The following is a 21,194-nucleotide window of genomic DNA, read 5'->3' on the forward strand; positions in this document are numbered from 1 at the left end:
TACATCTTAATCTCATTATACTAATGTATCGGGAGTGACAGACTTGTTAATGATGTATCGAATTAACTTGTAACATACTCTTAATCATTGTATTAATCATCAAAATACCACTATCATCCTCAATCTCTCCCTTTTTGATGATTACAAAATATTGAGTATGAGCCTATTGATACTTATCTTAAAATTAGTTTTAGAAGGGCTCAAGTTGCTGAATTTCAGCTTTTCAAATTTGAGAGTGAAGTGTCCCCCTACTTCATCCAAATATTTCCAATTTGACCTTTTGAATTACTCCACCTTTCTTTTATATTTTATTAAAGATGAAACTTCAAAAATTTGAGATAAAGCATGAGTTCAGATTATGTATCAAGGTGTGAAAGGTATGTGCCAAATTCTGAAATTCTATGTGCCAAATTCTGAAATTCGATTTAAATCTTAGACTTTAACATTTTCATTGTTACAAATTGCTCCCCGTTAAATGTATACCCTTTCCTATTATAATTTTCAACTTGTTTGTCAACTTATTTCTCTTTCCTTGCTTCTCCCCCTTTTTGTTATCATCAAATAGGTGCATGGGAATAGATAAGTAGACACAATAATTAACAAACATTTCAGTTTCATTGATCAAAATGGAACATTGTAGTACAATAATGCCAAAACAAAACAAATACAATGTTCCTCAATCAAAGTACAAAGTACATGATCAACACAAAATACATATGAGAACTAGATACATATCCTAGGCTCTAATCATAATGCTAATATCAGCCTAGGGGGTATCTAATGGCTGTGATCTAGTCCTCATCCTCCTAGCATAAGTGGCGAGGGAAGGTCGAGCCTGATGGGACTGATTCTGGCGTGGAGCTCGGTGAGCTGGATGACTCTGTGCCGAAATCTCTGACTCAGCTGCCTGGGGCACAGATGGTCCATTAACCTCTCTCTCTCTCCGTAGAGCTCCTATTTGCTCTCTAAGATCGCTAATCTCAGCAGTCATAATATCCAATCTGCTCGTCAGTCCATCAGTGATAGTTCTCGTCTGAGCTGACATAAGCTCAGTCATCCTACTCCAAAACTCATCTGTGTATCCCGCAGGAACAGATGATGAAGGTCCAGCCTCTGAAGGTGCTGTAGGATGATCCGTAGGCTCCTCATCCTCAGGGATGGGGTCTCCAATCTCTGGTGCATCACCCTCTGGTGCATCACCCTGAATCCCAGCTCCTGCACGTACCCACTGCCCGTTCACCTTCTCATAACCCATGCGAATAAGGGATCGTGCAGTGTATGTGTCAGTGAATAGTAGATGCCTGGAGATCTCTCCCTCTACTGATATATCATGCTGTCGGAAGATCAGGGTGAGTATCATACCATAAGGCAGGGAGACTCTGGAATTGCATATGACCTTTCTCATCTGCCTGAGTATCATAGCTGGGAGGTTCAGGGGAATGCCCTGAATAATGTGCTCCATGACGACCAGGTCTCGCTCAGAAATGAGATCAAATCTCCTGCTTTTCGGAAACAAAATCCGACCTATGAAGTTGTGCAACAACCTCATTTCAGCTGAAAGAGAGCTTGCTATTACATTTTCTGAATAATCAAAGTCTTCATTCTCAAGAATCATCTGCAAGACTGCAAGGCTCTCAACTTATTTTCGGGCTTTTCTGGAGTTGCTCCTTCGCAGGGGAGATGAAGCAACTCACTCAAACTCTCTTCTGAAACCCTAACCCTTACCCCTCGGACTTCAGATATAAGCCCTCCCATTCCAGTTTTCAGGAAGGCATAGAACTCACGAACCAATCCTGGGTAGATCACCACATCTAGGGAGCAAAGATACTCCCATCCTTGCCTTCGGATCCATTCCCCCAAACGGAACCCTTCTTGATCCAAAAACTCGGAGTGGATCCTTCTTTCCGTGGTAACCGGTCTTCCCGCAAATTTCGCAAATTGGACTAAAGGGGAGGGAGGAGGAGGAGGCTCTACACGTGTCTCACCTTGTGGAGGCACTGTAAAAGCCTCTGTAGCAGCTCTATCCGCACGGGTGGTCCGTGAAACCCTCCCGGATCGCTTGGCTACGGCTCTCTTGGGTCCTATTTCTTTAAGATCTTGATCTAATCTACTGTTTGGAGATGATTGGAAGAGATTTGAGAGTGGGGAATAAGATTTTCGGAAGAGGACAAAGAGAATATAGTGCCCTAGATAGCTTACGGGTCCCTCTTTTAACAGTGGGGTCCCGTCGTTGGGTCGACCCTAGATTTTTCTTGGGTCGACTCAACGTTGGGTCGACCCTATTCTGGGTTGGGTCGACCCAAGTTCAGAAATTTTTCTTTCTCTTCCTTTTTCCTTTTTAAAAATTTTTCTTTCTTCCAATCCTTGCAAATTCTTACTGGGACAATGATATATGAGTTAGAAATCTATAGATGACTAGTTTGACTAATGTTTCATGGGTTTTTAGAAATGGGAGGAGAGTATCATGATACAGTTTTCTCCTTTTTATATCTCATCAATCAAAAGGATCACATATGCCTAATTCCCTCCTTAGCATGCAAAATCTATCTTCGCTCAAAGGTTTTGTGAATATGTCAGCTAATTATTTCTCAGTACATATATGCTCAATACAAATATTTTCATTTTGCACATGATCTCTAATAAAATGATATCTTATTTCAATGTGTTTGGCTTTAGAGTGCTGAACCGAATTTTTAGTAAGGTTGATGGCACTAGTATTATCACACTTTATAGGAATGTTATATAGTTTAATTCCATAGTCCTCTAGTTGTTGCTTAAGCCATAATACTTGAGCACAGCAACTGCCGGCGGCTATATATTCGGCTTCAGCCGTTGACAGTGCTACTGAATTCTGCTTTTTGCTAAACCATGATACCAAATTATTTCCTAAAAATTGACATGTTCCACTAGTTCTCTTCCTATCTAATTTGCATCCAGCAAAATCTGCATCAGAGTAGGCAAGCAATTCTAGACAGGAGTCTCTTGAGTACCATAATCCTATGTTTGTAGTCCCTCTCAAATATCTAAGGATTCTTTTAACAGCACTTAAATGTGACTCCTTAGGATCTGATTGGTATCTAGCACATATTCCCACACTAAACACTATGTCTGGTCTACTAGCAGTAAGGTAGAGCAAGGATCCAATTAATCCTTTATAAAGCTTCATATCAATACCTTTTCCTTTCTCATCTTTGTCTAGCTTACTAGTGGGATTCATTGGGGTGCCTACTCCCTTGTGATTTTCATTCCCAAACTTCTTTAATATTTCCTTTGTATACTTAGTTTGATGAATGAAGATACCTTCTTTAATTTGTTTGATTTGTAACCCGAGAAAGAAATTTAGTTCTCCCATTAAACTCATCTCGAATTCTCCTTGCATTAAATTAGCAAACTCTTTGCAAAGATTGTCATCTGTGGCACCAAAAATTATGTCATCTACATATATTTGTACCACTAGCAGATTTTTGTCTTCTCTTTTAAGAAAAAATGTTTTGTCTACATTTCCTCTACTGAAATCATTATTCAGTAGAAATTTGCTTAGTCAATCATACCAAGCCCTAGGTGCTTGTTTTAGTCCATATAATGCCTTATGTAGTCTAAACACATGATTTGGCAATTCATGATTTTCAAAACCAGGAGGTTGCTTTACATATACCTCTTCCTCTATAAAACCGTTTAAGAAGGCACTTTTTACATCCATTTGATACAACTTGAAATCAATGAAACATGCAAAAGCTAGAAGTAACCTAATAGCCTCTAATCTAGCCACGGGAGCAAATGTTTCCTCAAAGTCTATCCCTTCTTCTTGATTGTATTCCTTAGCTACAAGTCTAGCTTTATTTTTTATAACTACCCCATTTTCATCTAATTTATTTCTAAAGACCCATTTTGTTCCAATTACAGAGTTATGCTTTGGTCTCTCAGTTAATGTCCATACATTACTTCTTTTGAATTGATTTAATTCTTCTTGCATAGCATTTATCCAATTGGTGTCTTTTTCAACTTCTTCATAAGTCTTAGGTTCTAACTGTGAAACAAAAGCAAGATAATCATTTAAATTTCTGAGAGAGGATCGAGTTCTTACCCCTTGAGATGGATCACCAATGATTAAGTCTTTAGGATGTCCATATGCATACCTCCATTCCTTTGGCAAGTCTTGAGATTGTGGTGGCACGCGATCATTTTCCTTATCTTGATTTGGCACGTCATCAAGATTCAATTTTTCAAAGTTAATAATTCCTGCATCATCATCAAGGATATTTTCTTTCCTAGCAGACTCACTATCAGACTCATCAAATATGATATTAACTGACTCTTCGACTACAAGAGTTCTTTTATTAAACACTCTGTATGCCCTGCTAGATGTGGAGTATCCTAAGAAGATACCTTCATCTGACTTGGCATCAAATTTACTTAGATCCTCCTTGCCATTGTTTAAAATGAAACATCTACATCCAAATACTCTAAGATATTTAGCGGTTGGTTTCTTATTCTTCCAAAGTTCATAAGGAGTTTTCTTAGTTATAGGTTGTATTAAAACCCGATTTAGAATATGGCAAGCAGTGCTTATAGCTTCAGCCCAAAAGTACTTTGGAAGATTTGACTCGCACAACATCGTGCGTGCCATTTCTGCCAAGGTCCTATTTTTCCGTTCAACAACCCCATTTTGTTGAGGCGTTCTAGGTGCTGAAAATTGATGTGAGATACCATTTTCATTACAAAATTCTTCAAAGTGTTGATTTTCAAATTCAGTTCCATGATCACTTCGAATTGCTATTAAAGTGAGCTTCTTTTCATTTATGATATTATTATAATATTTCAAGAATGCTGCAAATGCTTCATTCTTATGTGCCAAAAATGAAACCCATGTATATCTTGAAAAATCATCTACTATAACTAGTCCATACTTCTTCCCTCCTAGACTCGCAGTTCTAGTGGGTCCAAATAGATCAATGTGTATGAGTTCAAAAGGCCTAGTGGTTGATACTACATTCTTTGATTTGAAGGATGATTTTGTTTGCTTACCTAATGAGCATGGTCCACAGATTTTGTCCTTTTCAAAGATCAATTTTGGCACATCTTTTATTAATTCCTTCTTGACTAGTTTTGATATTAAGTCCATACTAGCATGTCCTAGTCTACGATGCCAAAGCCAACTTGTTTCATTTTTCTTTTCTTCATTAGTAATTAAACATAATCCATTTTTTTTGCCTAATTCATGAATATCTACCATGTAAATATTTTTTTGCCTTTGCCCTACAAGTACGATGTTGTTATCTTTAGGATTTGTGATTATGCATACTGAGGCTTCAAATATGACTTTAAAATCTTTATCACAAAATTGACTTATGTTAAGTAGGTTATGTTTTAAACCATTAACTAATAAGACATTTTCTATAAAGGTAGATGGAGTAATAAAAATTTTACCCTTTCCAATGATAAATCCTTTTCCATTGTCTCCATAGGTTACTACTCCACCCTTCTTAGACTCCAAGGTGACAAATTGGTCTACGTCACCGGTCATGTGTCTTGAACAGCCGCTATCTAGATACCATCGTTTATCCACCTTATTAGCTGCAAGACACCCCTGCAATCAAGATCAAGAATGAGCTTTAGGTACCCAAACTATGTTGGGTCCTTTGGGGTTAGTACTTGATGTTCCTTTTGGAACCCAAACTTTCTTGGATTTAAGCTTATAATTGTTACTCAATTTGTTGTAGCTAGACTTTCTATAGTTACATTCATATGCTTTATGTCCTAATTTATTGCAACAATGACAAGTTATATTTTCATTTTTAGCTTTTACAACTATGTTCTTTAAGTATTTTTGTTTTCTATTTGTTTTATATCCTAATCCAGCTTTATCATATACAGCTTTTTGACTATCAAGAATCATATTTAATTTGGTTGAGCTAAGTGTAAACTTGTCTACTAAGGATTTATATTTTTCAGCATCTTCTTTTAACTTGACATTTTCAGCAATTAGATTCTTGGTTTCATTTGTGAGTCTCCTACTTAATGTTTCATAATTATTAGATAGTTTCAGCTTATCTTTGATAAGAGATTGATTTTCTTCTTTTAGAACTTTATTTTTATTGATCAGTTTTTTGTGTTCTTCCATGAGTTCTAAAAATGCATCATGTAATTCATCAACAGTAAAATCACATTCAAGTTCAGAATCTACCTCATCGTCATTGGCCATATGGCAGATTTGGGCCGTCTCTTGATGATCTTCCTCTTCCGAACTTGACTCCTCACTTTCACTCCATTCAGCCATGAAGTTCTTCTTCTTAAGTTTTCTTGCCATTCACTTTAATTCCGGGCAATCTATCTTAAAATGCCCGGGCTTGTTACACTCATAACAAATTGGTGTTTCCTTTTCTTTCTCTTTGTCCTTACCCTTTTCTTTGCTTGAGCTACCTTTCAAGAAGGGTTTCTTTTTATGAAATCTCTTCTTACCTCTCATAAATTTTCTGAATTTTCTTCCAAGCATAGCCATTCATTCTTCATCAAGTTCATCATCATCATCAGATTCTTCCGATTCAGTTTCTTGTTTTGGAATGGTAGACTTTAGGGCAATGGTCTTTCTTCTCTTGACCTCATTCTGAATTTTGCCTCATGGTCAACTCATGGGTCATGAGTGATCCTAGAAGTTCCTCCAATTGCAGTGTATTGAGGTCCTTTGCTTCCTGAATTGCGGTTACCTTGGCCTCCGAAACTCTTGGTAGAGACCTGAGAATTTTTCGCACCAATTCAGAGTTAGTATAAGACTTTCCTAGACTCTTTAGCCCATTTATGATTTTCGTGAAACGAGTAAACATTTCAGTTATGGACTCAGTGGATTCCATTTTAAACAACTCATACTTATGTACTAATATGTTTATCTTTGACTCCTTAACTTAATTAGTTCCTTCATGTGTGACCTCAAGTTTATCCCAAATTTCTTTTGCGGAGATGCATATAGATATTATATTGAATTCACTTACATCTAGTGAGCAGTAAAGTACATTTATTGCTTTAGCATTTAATTGTGCTAGTCTTCTATCATTCTCATTCCAATCCATTTCTGGTTTGGGAATGATAGTGCCCTCTATACTAATTGTGGGTGTATGAGGTCCTCTAATTATAATATACCACAATTCATAGTCTAGAGCTTGAATGAATATCCTCATCCTAGCTTCCCAGTATGTGTAATTAGTGCCATTAAATAGAGGAGGTCTATTTGTGGATTGCCCCTCACTCATAGAACATCTCACTTGGGTTGTCATGATCTTTGTCTCTTGATTGTGAGATCAACAAATACTATATGAGCACCTTGCTCTGATACCACTTGTTGCCCAAGGTGACAAGCCAAGAGGGGGGGTGAATTGGTTTCTCTTAATTTTTACTATCTTACTTCTGTCAATTGATGAGTGAGTGAAATTAGAACAATGCACAATACAAACACACAAGAAGTATAGTGGTTCGGTGCTCTCCTAAGCACCTACGTCCACTCCCCAAGCGACCCCTTGGGAATTCACTATAATCTCGCGGATTACAGTTGGATTGTTTTCCGGGCTCACAATCCAAAAACCTTTACACTTTGATTTTCCGGGATCACCAAGAACCTATGTTGGTTTTACGGGCTCACCAACGAACCTTCACAATTGGTTTTACGGGTTCACCAATAAACCTACACCGTTGGTTTTGCGGGCTCACCAACAAACCTTTACAAGGTGATTAATAAAAAGAAAGAAGAAAGTTGAAGCTCCTAGATGAGCAAATATAACATATAAGCTACAAAGCAGAGTTTAGAGAATAGTTATCGCTTGATGAGACTTCTCTCTTCTTTGTCAAGAATGCTTCACTCTTCAAGGGTGGATGGAGCTCTTAATATCTCTTGGAATCTGCTCAACCACTTTCTTTTGACTCTTGAATGAAGCACTTGGATGAAGAAGATTAGGGCACTTGTCTTTCTTGTGTAAGCTTTGATATTTTTGCAAAAGGATGTTTCCTCTGATAAATAGTGTCACTTTAAATAGTTTCCTTCATCCATTGGACAAGCCCCAATGGTTAGAATTCAAAAACTAACCGTTACTCACTGTTGGGAGGTCTGAAAGTACTTCTGCAGAACTAGCCGTTATGCTTCTGCCCGTGCTTGGGTCGACTCAACTTTTACTGGGGTCGACCCAACTTTCACTTGGGATGCTTGAGTCGACCCTCTCAGAAACCATAGAACCTTGTATTTCAGCCTTCCTTCACTTGGGTCGACTCAAGGTTCAATTGGGTCGACTCAACTTCCACTTGGGTCGACCCTCTCAGGGTTTCCAGAGAACCTATTTTTGAATGTCATTGCCTTTGGGTCGACTCATGTTAACTTGGGGTCGACTCAAGTTTGGGTCGACTCAAGTTTCATTTGGGTCGACCCTCTCAGGGTTTCCATAGAACTATTTTCTTGAGGCTTGAGGATTGGGTCGACTCATCCTTTGCTTGGGTCGACCCAAGTACTGTTCATCCGTGCCATTTTTGCAGAAGTGTGCCAGATGGTTTCTTGATGTGCCGGGGTCGACTCAATCAATCTTGGGGTCGACTCAATCTACACTTTGCTGCAACTTAAGGTTAGATTCATCCATATAATCAATGAAATAACCTTTAAACAATTTTGAATATATGTCATGGTAGTGCTACATACTCCAAACAATGAAAATTACTATTGTCCACTTAAGAGTATGTTTCACTTGAAACTTTGCCGAATTAGAATTTAGAATTCACTATCCCTTTCCTATCACAAATTTTATCTCATTAATAATCATTGAAATACATCTTAATCTCATTATACTAATGTATCGAGAGTGACAGACTTATTAATGATGTATCGAATTAACTTGTAACATACTCTTAATCATTGTATTAATCATCAAAATACCACTATCATCCTCAGTTAAAAATCATGTCCTTTGTAATCTAGAAGGTTTGTTGTTATGCAGGCTACTGCAGCCTACTGGAGATCGCATAAGCTTTCTAGTAACTGGGACCAAATAAGCCTTTCCTCATATTCAAGCTCCAGATGCCATTTCTTTTTCTGCTTTCCTAGTTTGTTTTGTTTGTTAAATATTATAAGTTATTCTTTTATCAACAACTTATGAATTTTAATGTCAAGGGCATTTTCTCAGAAACTTCTAGAAGTATCTGTTTTTTGACGTTCATCATGGTAATCATGTGAAAGTCTGCCCCCTCTCCTAAAACAGTGATTCTCTTATTACTACATATGGCTTCTTCTTGTTGGTTGAGTTGGAGGTGGTATGTATATCCTAATTTTCTTTTCTTGTTTCTAATCAAAAATCAGGGATGACTTACCCAGGAGGGGTTAGTCCTCTTGTGGTTCTGTTATGATCTGTGATGCGTAATCAGTTCTGTTATCATTCTTTCCCTCATATTGCAATTACTTCTCATCATCACCAAAACTTAAGCACTAAGGTTAGAGGTGTCGAGCTGGTGAGGAAGGTTCAGAGTTTGGAGAGCAGTGAGTGTTTCGAAATCCTTCTTCCCACATCAAAAAGAGTATTAGAGGATTATGTTGGATAGTGCATTGGAGTATTACAGGTGCAGATCTCTGCTTTCTTGGACAAGGTATTATCAAATTTTTTTTTTTTTTTGTTGCTATTTCCAAATTTGACAAATTTTCCTAGATTTGTATTTGAATTTCTAGTATTGGTTGAATAATGACTTATTCCAGTGGATTTTTTCCTGGTTATTTCCAAGCACTGATAAGTTTCTCTAGATATACTAATTTATTAACTAGTCTTGGCACGTATCATATTTAGTTAATTTATTTTTTATTTAGTTTGCTGAATGAATGCTTGAATCCTAATAAGCTGTAAATGCAATTGCAAAATATTCAGATCTATGACTGGACCAAGGGGGTTATATAATATATATGGATCTTATAACGCATGAACAAACATTATGTCGGTTCACTATTATACGCCATGAAATTACCTGTTTTGATATGCCATTCTGAAATTCAACTTGAATTGCAAAAGTTATTTAAGAACTGCATGAATACCATTGATATGTTTGTATATTAGGGATTAGACTTACTTTATTATGCCATTCTGGTTTCAGTTCTCATGTAGACTCTTCATAATGAAAAGCTTAGTAGCATAATTGTCATCCAGGTCTTTTACATCAAATGAGTGGTCAGATAGAGAAGAACTTTAAGTTGAAAACTTAGTACAGGAATCAGTGTTCAGCTTAGTGAAATCATTTTTCCAAAGTGTAAATTCAGGACACTTTAAATCTGATTTTCCTTTTTCTTCATGTGGAACTCAATTTGATATTCACTGCACTGCCTTGGGCTGATACCTTAAATCAAAAATTGTAAAAATTTCCTCGAAGCGGCAAAAGAAACGAGAAATCTATCTATCAATATCTATCTAATTATCTATCTATCTATATATATATAAATATAATCAACCTTTTTTTAACCTTTTGTTACTGCTTTCGTCGTCTTAGGTTAGGATTTAACCTCCTGCAACTACCTGCAGAATCACTGTTATAGACAATCCTGATTTATTGACCTTTTGTTCTTCTGATTCTTTTCTAATGTACCACGGGGAAAAAAATCTGCATAAAAATACTAAAACAAGTTATTTTGGTTATTTTGTTACAGTAAGACAATTTTATATGAATATACTAGAATGATCTATATTCTTGTATTCTTCAATATCCCTATGTTTGTATTATTACTTGAGAAAGAATAATTGAACTAACAGAGCAAAATATTAAAGAGAGCAGTGATGCATTGAGATGTAGAACAAATGAAGCTTCCTATTTTGGCAGCAAGCCTTCCAACTCTTTTCGGCAATTTTATGATCTCAAATGGTGTCTACATATTTTTTAAGATATGCCAGAAATGATGAGTAGTTTTGGATGAATCCAACAATTCTCATCTGACTTATCAATATCTCTCTGGGCAGTGTGTGAGTAGTTTGCTTATGCAATAAAATGAGGGTAAAATGAACACTGCATGGGTGTTGCTAGGACTCAATGGGGTGATTTATTTAGCAAGAGATTGGACCTTTTGGCATTCTCAGCTCTGGAATGGAGACATCCTGATCTAACAACAAACAGGGGTAGCTTTTATGTCGAACATTGTACATTCCTATGATGCGTAGCTGCACATGGTATACCTTCAAAGTTCAAAGTTGAAATACAGAGTAGGTGCTGCATGTACTCTGTATGGTTCTTTTTAATCATGGTCATATGCAAGGATACAAGATTAGCTTGCCTTGGCAAATTTTATAATTTTGCATAAACTTGGGAAATCATTTAAGATCAGAAATTTAGGGAGAGAAAAATGGGCTGTGATTATTGCTAATGGGCAACTTGAATTTATAATAAGTTTTTTTTTTTTTTTTGAGAGAGAGAGGGAAGTCATAAAAAATTAAGAATTGTATATGGAAAATCAGGAAGTATTTGTTTCTGTATTGTCTTGAAAGAAGTATATGTTTTAAGTGAAGCTGGAATTAAATAGATGGATAAATGAAAGAATCTCTAATTGAACAATGATCATGCATTTTCTAATAATATGGATAATTTTTTTATTGTGGCTGTAGTATGGTGGGGGGATTGAGGTAGGTTTTTTACTAGCTACTTTGCTGTATTTCTTTCTCCTGTATCAATGCATTGTGGTGGTCGCAGGTAAGAAATGGTTTCGGGCAGACTTAGTTATTTACGCTGAAAAAATGTAGCACAAAGCTTTGCTGGTGCCAGATAAAATGGGGGGAAGTGTTATACTTTATGCTGGCATCTTGGCAGCTGACAGGTACTCCTCCAAGGTGGTATTGGCTCCAAAATAGCATTTCAGTTTTCAAACATGCCTACCTTGTTTGTTCTATTGCTCATGCTGCACATTCTAACAACTCAGGCTTCTTACTTGAAGCAGCTCATCTCCTTCTTCTGCTTCCTACCTTTTTCCCCCTTTGTGGGCAGCTGCAGGGTCAAACCCTATTTTGAGGGGATGCTCCAGGAAACAGCAACCTGTGCTTAACTGACTTGCCGAGGCCCGATACCTCTGATTCATGGCTTATAGGGGGCATGACAGGTTTTGTGAGGCAATCCATCTTTTATCCATTGCAGGTTCGTTGGATGCCCTGTGATATAGTGGAGATCAACTTTGATGACTCACATAAGGTTGGCCAAGCTGGTATTGGTTTTACTATTAGGGATCGCCTTGAGCGTCTCATTTATGCTGGATCTAGAATTTTACATGGTACTTATTTCATTGGTTGAACTGAGGGCAGCTTGGGAAGCAATCAATGTGGCTATTTGAATAGATTATGGTTGGAGGGTGACTCCAATAGAGTGATAAAATGGATCAGTGCCCCTCATGATTGCTCAGCTTCTTGCCATCCTTTGTTGCTAGACATTATTCCTTTCAAGGATCAGCTTCTGTATTCCAAAGTATCTCACTCCCATCTGTTGTGAAGCTAATCAACCAGCAGATTGGCTAGCAGGGAGATATTCGATTTCGAGTTTCCTACTGACCTCTTACCTTCACCGCCCCCAACCTATGGCAGATTTCTCCAAATATATTTTTCGAAGATATGAATCTCTTGAGACCTTAGTTTCCCACTGAAAAAAAGAGAGAGAGGTTCATGATGAGAACATGTTCCCTTGTATTTAAACTGTTTCCTTTGCACCCTTCAGATGGCAAAGCCATGGAGGGTTACCTCAGCAAAGAAAAAGCCATGGAGGGTTTCTACCAAAGAAATTTCACTATTCCATGGAATTACCATGGTTGGTTTGTGATGTGGAAGGTGGTGAACAGAGATTTGAGGGTTAAAAGGAGTTGATGCTCTTAGTGTGACAGTTCCACCTTCTCAGTTCACGAGCGACCAATCATCAGCTCATCCATATGATGCTTGGCAGGTAATCTAGAAATGATACACTAGCAGTGAAGGCAAGCTAAGTTGTGTGTGTGTGTTCTTATATAGATTTTGGAAAAACTGAGAGGGAAATATTTGGCCGCCAAGTAACATGAAGAATATATCCACATACATCTCTCTCTGTATAATGTATATATATATACATGTATACATGTGTGTATACACACATGAATGTACTTATGTACAGTTTTCTCTATATATATAAATCTAATTTTCTGGGATATCTCAGTACCAACTGCTTTAAGGAGTTGGTTTTCTTTGACGCTGGAATCAAGTTCGATCGAACACAGTTTGCTGGACTGTCATGGCAAGCATCTAAAAGCTATGCATGGATCACAATGAGAAACCAGCTATGATCACATGATGTTGAATAAAAGAGTTCTTGTGAGAACCGCTGTTACGCTTTGTCCCACACCACAAACGGTTCACCGGTTGGGAAGCTGTCATACTTGGGAGCCAAGAGTTTAACACCAGCCATTTGGGCTTTAATTGGAGTTTGGACTGTTTTTTTGGCATTGGTACTGTGACATGCAGCCACTTATATTTTCACAGATTATCGCGATCAAGATGACACGCATACAAAGTCAAAACATTAAAGAGCTTGCAGGAGTCCATCACCCAAAAAAAGAGCTTTGCAGGAGTGTGCCAGGCGAGCTCAGGAATCATTATGTTACATGCTAACAATGACAACATAATAATATTCGGGTTGCCGTGATTAGGTTACCAAAGCCAGCACAAAATATTAATTGACCTAATGACCAAATTAACAAATGAGCAAAAACATGTTATGAAGTAATGGAAGTGATGAAAACAAATTAACAAAACATGTTTCTTTGTCCTCACAGAGAAAATCATTGAGCTTTGGGTCCACTCTTAACATAAATCAACCAATGCCCCCTTGAAAGGTTCCCTTTATCCATAAGAAGAATTCGGATCGAGCAGTGCAATAGAAAGTATTATGGATGAAAAGGCATAAAATCAAATATCCTGTTATTCATCGATATATACCTCACAAATCTAGAAACCTGGCAACACATGCAACCATTATCATTCTGATGTTCAGCATGTCAAATATGATGAACCAAAAGAAAATCAGCAATCAAACGAAATATTTTTCTTAATCCTCACTGAAAATCAGACCAAATTTTAAACAAAATGGTAACCTTGTTCAGGTTATTATGGTTCTTAGCTTGGCCTTGGAATTGGCCAAGCATATGACACGAACACTGAATTAAAAACAGTCAATGTGAAACACAAGCATCCGCTCAACAATTAGTCCTCGGCATGGTAGTAGATACTTGTGATGACTGCTAATGATGACTGTTCGTACCACCCTCTTCAGCTTCCTCCTCAGCCTTCCTTGCAGCTGCTCTGATTTGACGTTGCTCCTCTTTATAAATTCTGTTTCTTCGTTGGAACTGCAACAAATTTCACTTAGTTAAGGCAGGAATTGTATCTAGAACTTTTATTATCTTCATAATATCGTCCATAAGTAAAAGCATGCAGCTTTCATGCTTGTATTTCATCAAGGATCTTTACAGTATATCGGAGCTGATATTATTACCCCTAGAAACACAGATAGGTGCAAGCTTCTAATGTCTAAGACCCTAATCCCCTTCTGTTAGTTTTAACCATGCGGAAAATTGAAAGGTAGAGCAGTGAGTTCTAACATTACAACTGTCAGAAAATTAGCACCTGGTTTTCAGATGTGGACATGACTATTCATCGAAAATGTTATTAACAAAAAAACATTTTTTTCAATACTCGTGCAATTTTTTTAATCATGAAATGTAATTTATTTGGTAGCTCCATCATGTCAAGTTTCCCAGCATTTACCAACTGATGTCATTAAACTTGTCTTGGGTTTTAGGTACGCATATTAAATGACTCAGAGTTTCCAGTACCATATTGTTCCAAGGAAGACCATAGATAAGACATTATGGAAATAGACATGCAATCAGAATTCTCATTTCAGGCAATTATTATTTGAAAAATCAGACTCAAGGTACATAAACTATCAAACACATTCAAAGCTCTCAAAATTTCTCATCCCACTCAAAGATTTTACAGAGATGACATCTGCATGTTTTGACATCTATGCTTTCTAGTTCTTGTTTGTAATTTAAATATCAATAGTAAAAAGAAAAGATGCAGCTAAGCAAGCAGCTCATGTGAATGTTACTTTGCAGGTAGTACTGAGAGCCACAGGAAGCCTCTTTTTATGCAATTGGGATCTTGGATCCATTTGTAGCTAAGGGCTCGTTTGGTTCGCGGGAAAAAAAGGGAGGAAAGTGTGGTCAACGGGAAAGTAATGAAATGCCTCTTGTTTGGTTGGAGTTTTCAAAGGAGAGAGATGGGAAAGTTGTATTTCCATTGGAATATGATTCCCACATTTCATGGAAAAGTCTTTCCCATGAGGCAGGAATCACTTTATTTTTATTTTTTTCCAAAAAGGCCCTTCAGCATTAAAGAAGCATTAAAGAGACATTAAATACCTAATTTTTATTAAGGGCATAATAGAAATTATACATAACTTTCCCAGTCCAACCAAACATAAGCACTTTGAAAATTTGTCACTTTCTCATGGTCAACCAAATATGCCAAAAGTACTTTCCTATGCATCCTCTTCCTAGGAATTTGTTTTCCAGGAATTATATTCCTAGGAGGAAAAATACTTTCCGCGAACCAAACGAGCCCTAAATGATTTCTATGTTGTATAGAGCCACAGACATACAGTCATACAGACATAGACATATACATGTGCCTACTTTACTAATTTCAGTTCTTATACATCTCTTCGTCATACATGTTTCTCTTTATATATGAAGACATGTGCTTATTTCTTATACCTACCCGCCATGCAAGCTGATTCAGGAATTGCAGTTAAATGAAAGCCCCATAACGTAGAAGGGATTAGCATGGTTTGACAACTTTGTCAATCCATCATGAACCAACTAGTAGTTTTAATCAAATGATGCAGAACACAAAGTTTAATGTGCTAGTAAGTCTACTCAGATGACCATCGATATCCATGCATGGGGCTCTTACTAAAATGCCTATTTTCTGTACTTCCATGCCTCAATTGAAATTTCCATCATTCATTGCTTGTTCCTTATAAAAAAACATAACTTTAGGTGAGTGGAATATATTATGGCATAGTAACCTTTCAAATGAAACAATACGCTGTCATTGGATCATACACTCTCACTGGATCATGTTTTATTAACTCCTCTTCAATTAGGTGGTAGTAGTCGAAGACTGTAAATTTAAGTTGTTTGTTACCCCAGATCAAGATCTGATCTTAAGGAAGAGCTTGGAGGGGAACAGCAACATGTAGCTTTATGCTGCTACAACTGCATTGTCCTCTTCAATTGAAAAGCTAAACATTCAGAAATCTGTTGACTGATACATCAGGAGAAAAAAAGCGCATTTTGAAATCTTGCACTAATGAAGTTGTATACGAGGGTCAAAGAAAAAAATGGATAACACAAAATAATACAATCAAGATTGGAGATCATGTGTTAATGGTGAGACAAAACAGAAATTTGGGAACAAAAAGGATTACATCATTAAATCAATTTGCTGCAATTTTAATTTATTTTGCTCTCTTTTTCAGTTAGTGCAGGTCTTCAATCTGATCAAGGTAAGAAAATTGTCTCCATTTTGGTCAAGCTTGTCAAGTTTCAACTTGCATTCAGAGTTGCAGTCAAAATTAAGAAATATGATGAATTAGGTTAGAAAAAATAAGAGAAAAACAAAATAAGCGAAGGAAACATATATTAAAACATATTGTATCGTTTGCATTAATACTAATTCTTGGATACTTGATAGTCTAAATATCTATAGCGGTAAAATATACTAACATAGAACTACATATGAATATGAAACTTGATATAATCATTACCATTGTTTAAGCAGCAAGTCTCAACATAAAAATTATAGTATACTAAGTATGAAAAAGACCATGATTAGATGTACCTCATTTAAATGTCTTGAGGATTTAAGCTAAGATTAACAAATCCAAGCTCAAATATTTGCATAGACTCCTTTTCTCCTGCTTCTTTTTGAAGATACGCTTATGAATCCAAAATTATTCTCTATGTCTGGAAAAAGCAACCTTTTACTTAAACTTCTTGAAGTCAAACACTCAAATGTTTATAATCTTTAAAATCCCACAAAATATATGGTCAATATCAAGAAATTACTTATTTTAGATAGGTTAGATTTATCATTAATAAGTATTTTCCCTTTAACTAAAAACCCAAAGTTGATGCCATTAAGTCAATTTTACTTATAGAAATGGAGAAATGGCAAAAAAATGTAAAAACAATTCCAAAAATGATATTAAATACCCATATTATGAATAAAAGCAGCAATATATAATCAGTTTCAGCCTGAAAATAGCAGAAACCACCAAAAGAGGATCAAACTTGGTCAATCTTGCTGAATTAAATCTAAACCAGCTCAGTTTGCTCAGTTTTGAATTGTTTCGAGCTGAAACCGGCCTGTTTTTGGCTGAAACATATCAGTTTCAGCCAAAATTTCAATCCTCGGATCTAATTTTATGTGTCTAGGCACATCATTTACATATTTTAGGCATCTAGTTTTTTGAATAACAGAGATTATATCACACCCTAGTCATTTTTAAGCTTTTATTTGTTTTTGTTTTACCAGGCAGCACCAGCTTACCTAAGACATCAGTAAAGGGAAGCGAGGTGTATTGGGGCCCACATCCCTTTAGGAGAGATGATAGAAGAACATCTACCCATTCTCTTCTCATGTAATAAAAGGAGCATCCATTTCTCCTTGCTCCTTGGGCACCTAAACAGTAGAAGAGACTCAAAGAATTGAAGAGAATCACGTGTGCGTGCAAACAAAAAAAAAGAAAAGAAAGAAAAGTAAAGGAACAGAGGTAATTGTCCTCCCAAGCTTGTCATCCACTTGTCTCACATCAGGATATCAAAGAAGATTTAAGGCAGACAGCCCTCCCAAGTCCCAACTCCCAAGTCATCTGTCCACTCCTACCATATCCGGGTATGCAAGAAATTTTCTTATTCCTCTAAGCTCCACTGTAGGATTTTTGCAGAATCCTATTATCCTTAGGATTAGTTCTCCTCGATCCTTTTTCCTTCAACTTCTGGCTGATTATCGTCAGCCCAAGGTTTGTCCGCTGCCTTTGGAGGGCCTCCACATTCCTCACATGCAGATCTTCTTCACTTTGTCCAGAAATTTTCAGTTCTCAAGTCTAAAGTCAGGTCTCGACTCAGCCCAAGGCTTGTCCTCTGCCTTTGGAGGGTCTCCACGTTCCTCACTTGCAGAACTTCTGACTCTGTCCACAAAGTATTGGTGTTCTCAAGTCTAACATTCAAGTCTTATAAACATTGTAAATCGGCCATCAGAGAACTAGTCTAGACCACAAAAAGAAACACATATGGACAAGAATTTAAACATGGCATCCTTCATATTCTTATTAATAATTAAAAAGAAAACTGAAGGGAATGGATTATATAGCTGGAACAAATTTATCCCCTCGCCCCTTCATCTATGGATAGTTTTTGGGGATTGCCCCTTGGTCGTATGAGCTTAATATCTTTAAGCAATAAAGTAGATCTTCCTACAAGCAACTAACCATATAGGTTTCACGGCAGGCCCCCATCTTGCCTAAACCTGGTTGCTGCATCAATTTCTAGAGGGCTAACATCATGTTGACAACTGGTTCTAAAATCTTCTCAATTCTTAGTGGAGTCTTCTCAACTATGAATTCTGCTGCCATATTTTACAAGGAAAAGGGCTCAGCGATGATGATGGTTACTAGCTAGAATAAAGAAATTTCAAAGGAAAAGACATTGTAAATATGCTTTAACTTCTGTTGTTGCACACTTCTAAAGGAAAAATATACAGACAATTAGAATTTGTTTGGCCCTAGTCTACATATAATGCCCATAGCTACCATAACAACCATTGTTGATACATTTTCTTCATAATAGGTTAGAATTTCTTTTAAAAAAGGAATAGTGTAATGCAAGCAAAAAGTTTATGATTTCTAGCAAAGTGATTAAACCAAATTGGAATGAACTGAAGGAAGAAGCTGACATATCCCATAGGTAAGAGAAGCAGAATAAATAAGAGCAGCCATGTCATTTTCAAAGATTATTAACAAGATATATTCTTACTAAACCATAACCATAGCCATCTAGCCTTTTCCCACCTATCTAGGGCGAGCTTTATGGATCCTCATTTGCCAATCATTCATCAAGAAATATTCTCACTATCAACATCTAACAGCCAATATATAGAACAAACCAAGTACCCATTATCATTTTATAACAATAACATTACCAACATAGGTAACATCAGAATTGACATAATCATAACCATTCCTTATTATCCGCATAAGCTCAGAATACATATCTAAAGAAAAAAGATATAAGATTAAAATGTATCATTCATATACAACAACAGTCCATATTAATTTGCTCAAATCTCAACCACACGTCTGTCAAATCAAAAGGGAATATTCCATAGTCAACAGTTAGTCTTCCTTTTCAATTGTCATTTGTAGTTCATGTTTGCGTGCAATAAAAATCCTTCTCCTGGCAACATTCCCACAAAGGAAGTCATGTCTTCATAAGGATCCATGTCAACTTTAACCCGTCATTTTCTCTCAACCAATTCTCTCATTTTTGTTTTAATTAACAGAAAAAGAATGAAACAGTTGTCATTTTTTGTTCCCTAAGAGTATTCCCCTACCTCAAGCAATAGTGCCTGCAATCACCAATGATGTCAAGAGATAAGATATCTATGCATCCATATACACCTAGGAACATATAACTATCAACATATACATGTGGAGAGAGAGAGAGAGAGAAAGAGAGAGATGGAGCCAGTTCGAGCTCTTTAAACTAACCCTCAGTATCTACTTTAACTTCAGAAACTAAAGGGACAGCAACAAATTCTCTTTTTTATTTCTTTTTTCCTGTTGTGGAAAAATGGAGAGAGAAACTCTCTTTCTCTCTCTAGTTAGGTTTTCTCTGAATCTTTCGCTAAATAATACAGATTGATAGGAGAACTACCTTGTTCCAGTTTTTACCCACTGCAACATCTATGTTAGTCTTGACTGACCAAAATCTCATCAATTACACTACCTATCACATCTCAGGAAGCGGCTTCCAGAAATAATGTTTCAGATCCTTCTCTATTCGAAGAAATGGGGTCCCAATAGTACCTTGCATCAGATTTTCGTGAAATCAATACGAATGGAACAATTAAACAAATCTCCTAGCTAATAGCCAAAACCTTTTCAACACCAGCATCCAAAAATTAAGCCATGATTTGTCGATGGATGATATGATCAAGCGACATATGAAGAATTTGTTGAAATTAAAAGTAGATGAGGAATAAAATTTATTTATTTTTTTTGTTTTCGGATTAGAAAAGACCTCTTTGGCGTGGTGGATGCACTCGAGGTAGTCCTCGCGGAGGAGGGCGCAGTCCCTGGGCTCGCGGCAGCCGGATATGCACTCGCTGAAGTCCGCCCAGAAGTCGTAGCACCGCCCCTTGTTCCCCGTTATCCCCCACCCCGACGCCATCCCTCTCTGTCTCGTTCCGGCCCTCTACGGATCCAGTGGAGCGAGGAAGACTAAATGATGGGAAGCAAGCAATCGAAACCGTTGCTATGTGCCTGATATCTCGGCCTTTTTTTTTCTTTCTTTTTTTTCTTTTTTGCATGAGCGTACTCGCAGCTGAAAGCGTCTCACTGTATTCAACCATGAGTACGCCCAAAATAATCAAAGTATAAAATATGTTCTAGTACCACCAGCACATACTCCAAAAAACCCCATAAGACGACTCTAAAATAATATGCAGCAAAAAAAACGATCCAGTCTGCCGCACTGTTCGTCTCCATTCATTGCCATCTGATCTGGTGAACCAATATTAACTTGGCTAAGACACTATAAATTAGAATAAATTATTAAAAAATTCAAAATTTATATTTATTATACTTATACTCATAATTTATAAAATCTACGCTTACATTCAATTAAATTAACAGCAACAACGGTAATCTCATATAAAAAAACAAAATTATTTTTGAATGAGAAAGAGGATATATACATTTTCTTATAATCTTAGGTGGTTGGTATATCATGTAAGGTTATTTTGATCAATTTTAATTTTTTTACATAATATTTGAATTTTATTTAAAATTAATAGTTTGACTAACATACTACTAAGTCATACATTAAAGTATTGGATATAAATAAA

At 36.7% G+C, this 21,194-nt stretch overlaps 1 protein-coding gene and 2 long non-coding RNA genes across 4 annotated transcripts; 1 reads left to right on the top strand and 2 right to left on the bottom strand.

The window, feature by feature from the left end:
* The first annotated feature begins 7,748 nt into the window (after window positions 1-7,748).
* Window positions 7,749-12,631, top strand: LOC113463570 (uncharacterized). The gene is made up of 2 exons (XR_015975820.2): window positions 7,749-9,609; window positions 11,683-12,631. It is a non-coding gene; the product is annotated as an uncharacterized LOC113463570 (long non-coding RNA).
* A 1,392-nt stretch (window positions 12,632-14,023) lies between these two features.
* On the bottom strand, window positions 14,024-20,552 carry LOC103719723 (NADH dehydrogenase [ubiquinone] iron-sulfur protein 5-B). Of its 2 annotated transcripts, XR_015975818.2 has the most exons (3): window positions 20,369-20,503; window positions 16,908-17,032; window positions 14,024-14,347 (listed from the first exon to the last, which is right to left on the bottom strand). XR_015975818.2 is itself a non-coding variant. In XM_008809099.5 (2 exons), the coding sequence occupies exons 1-2, from the start codon at window positions 20,516-20,518 to the stop codon at window positions 14,240-14,242; spliced, it is 258 nt and encodes an 85-aa protein (XP_008807321.2). In that variant the 5' UTR covers window positions 20,519-20,552; the 3' UTR covers window positions 14,024-14,239. The 2 variants fall into 2 exon arrangements, 1 of the variants encoding a protein (XP_008807321.2); XM_008809099.5 differs by lacking the exon at window positions 16,908-17,032 and having other exon boundaries at window positions 20,369-20,552.
* On the bottom strand, window positions 17,580-20,362 carry LOC148714908 (uncharacterized). Its single transcript, XR_015975819.2, has 2 exons — window positions 17,880-20,362; window positions 17,580-17,750 (listed from the first exon to the last, which is right to left on the bottom strand). It is a non-coding gene; the product is annotated as an uncharacterized LOC148714908 (long non-coding RNA).
* Window positions 20,553-21,194: the final 642 nt, after the last annotated feature.

This window comes from Phoenix dactylifera, chromosome 2 (assembly GCF_051530095.1).
Source record: "Phoenix dactylifera cultivar Ajwa chromosome 2, Ajwa_hap1_PhDact_Kaust_v1.1, whole genome shotgun sequence".
Taxonomy (NCBI): domain Eukaryota; kingdom Viridiplantae; phylum Streptophyta; class Magnoliopsida; order Arecales; family Arecaceae; genus Phoenix; species Phoenix dactylifera.

Excerpts from the sequence above, each read along its gene's own strand:
- LOC103719723 (XM_008809099.5), bottom strand. The coding sequence starts at position 20,518 with ATGGCGTCGGGGTGGGGGATAACGGGGAACAAGGGGCGGTGCTACGAC. Across the intron at positions 14,348-20,368 it reads GCATCCACCACGCCAAAGAG|TTCCAACGAAGAAACAGAAT; the intron begins GTCTTTTCTAAT and ends AATTTGTTGCAG.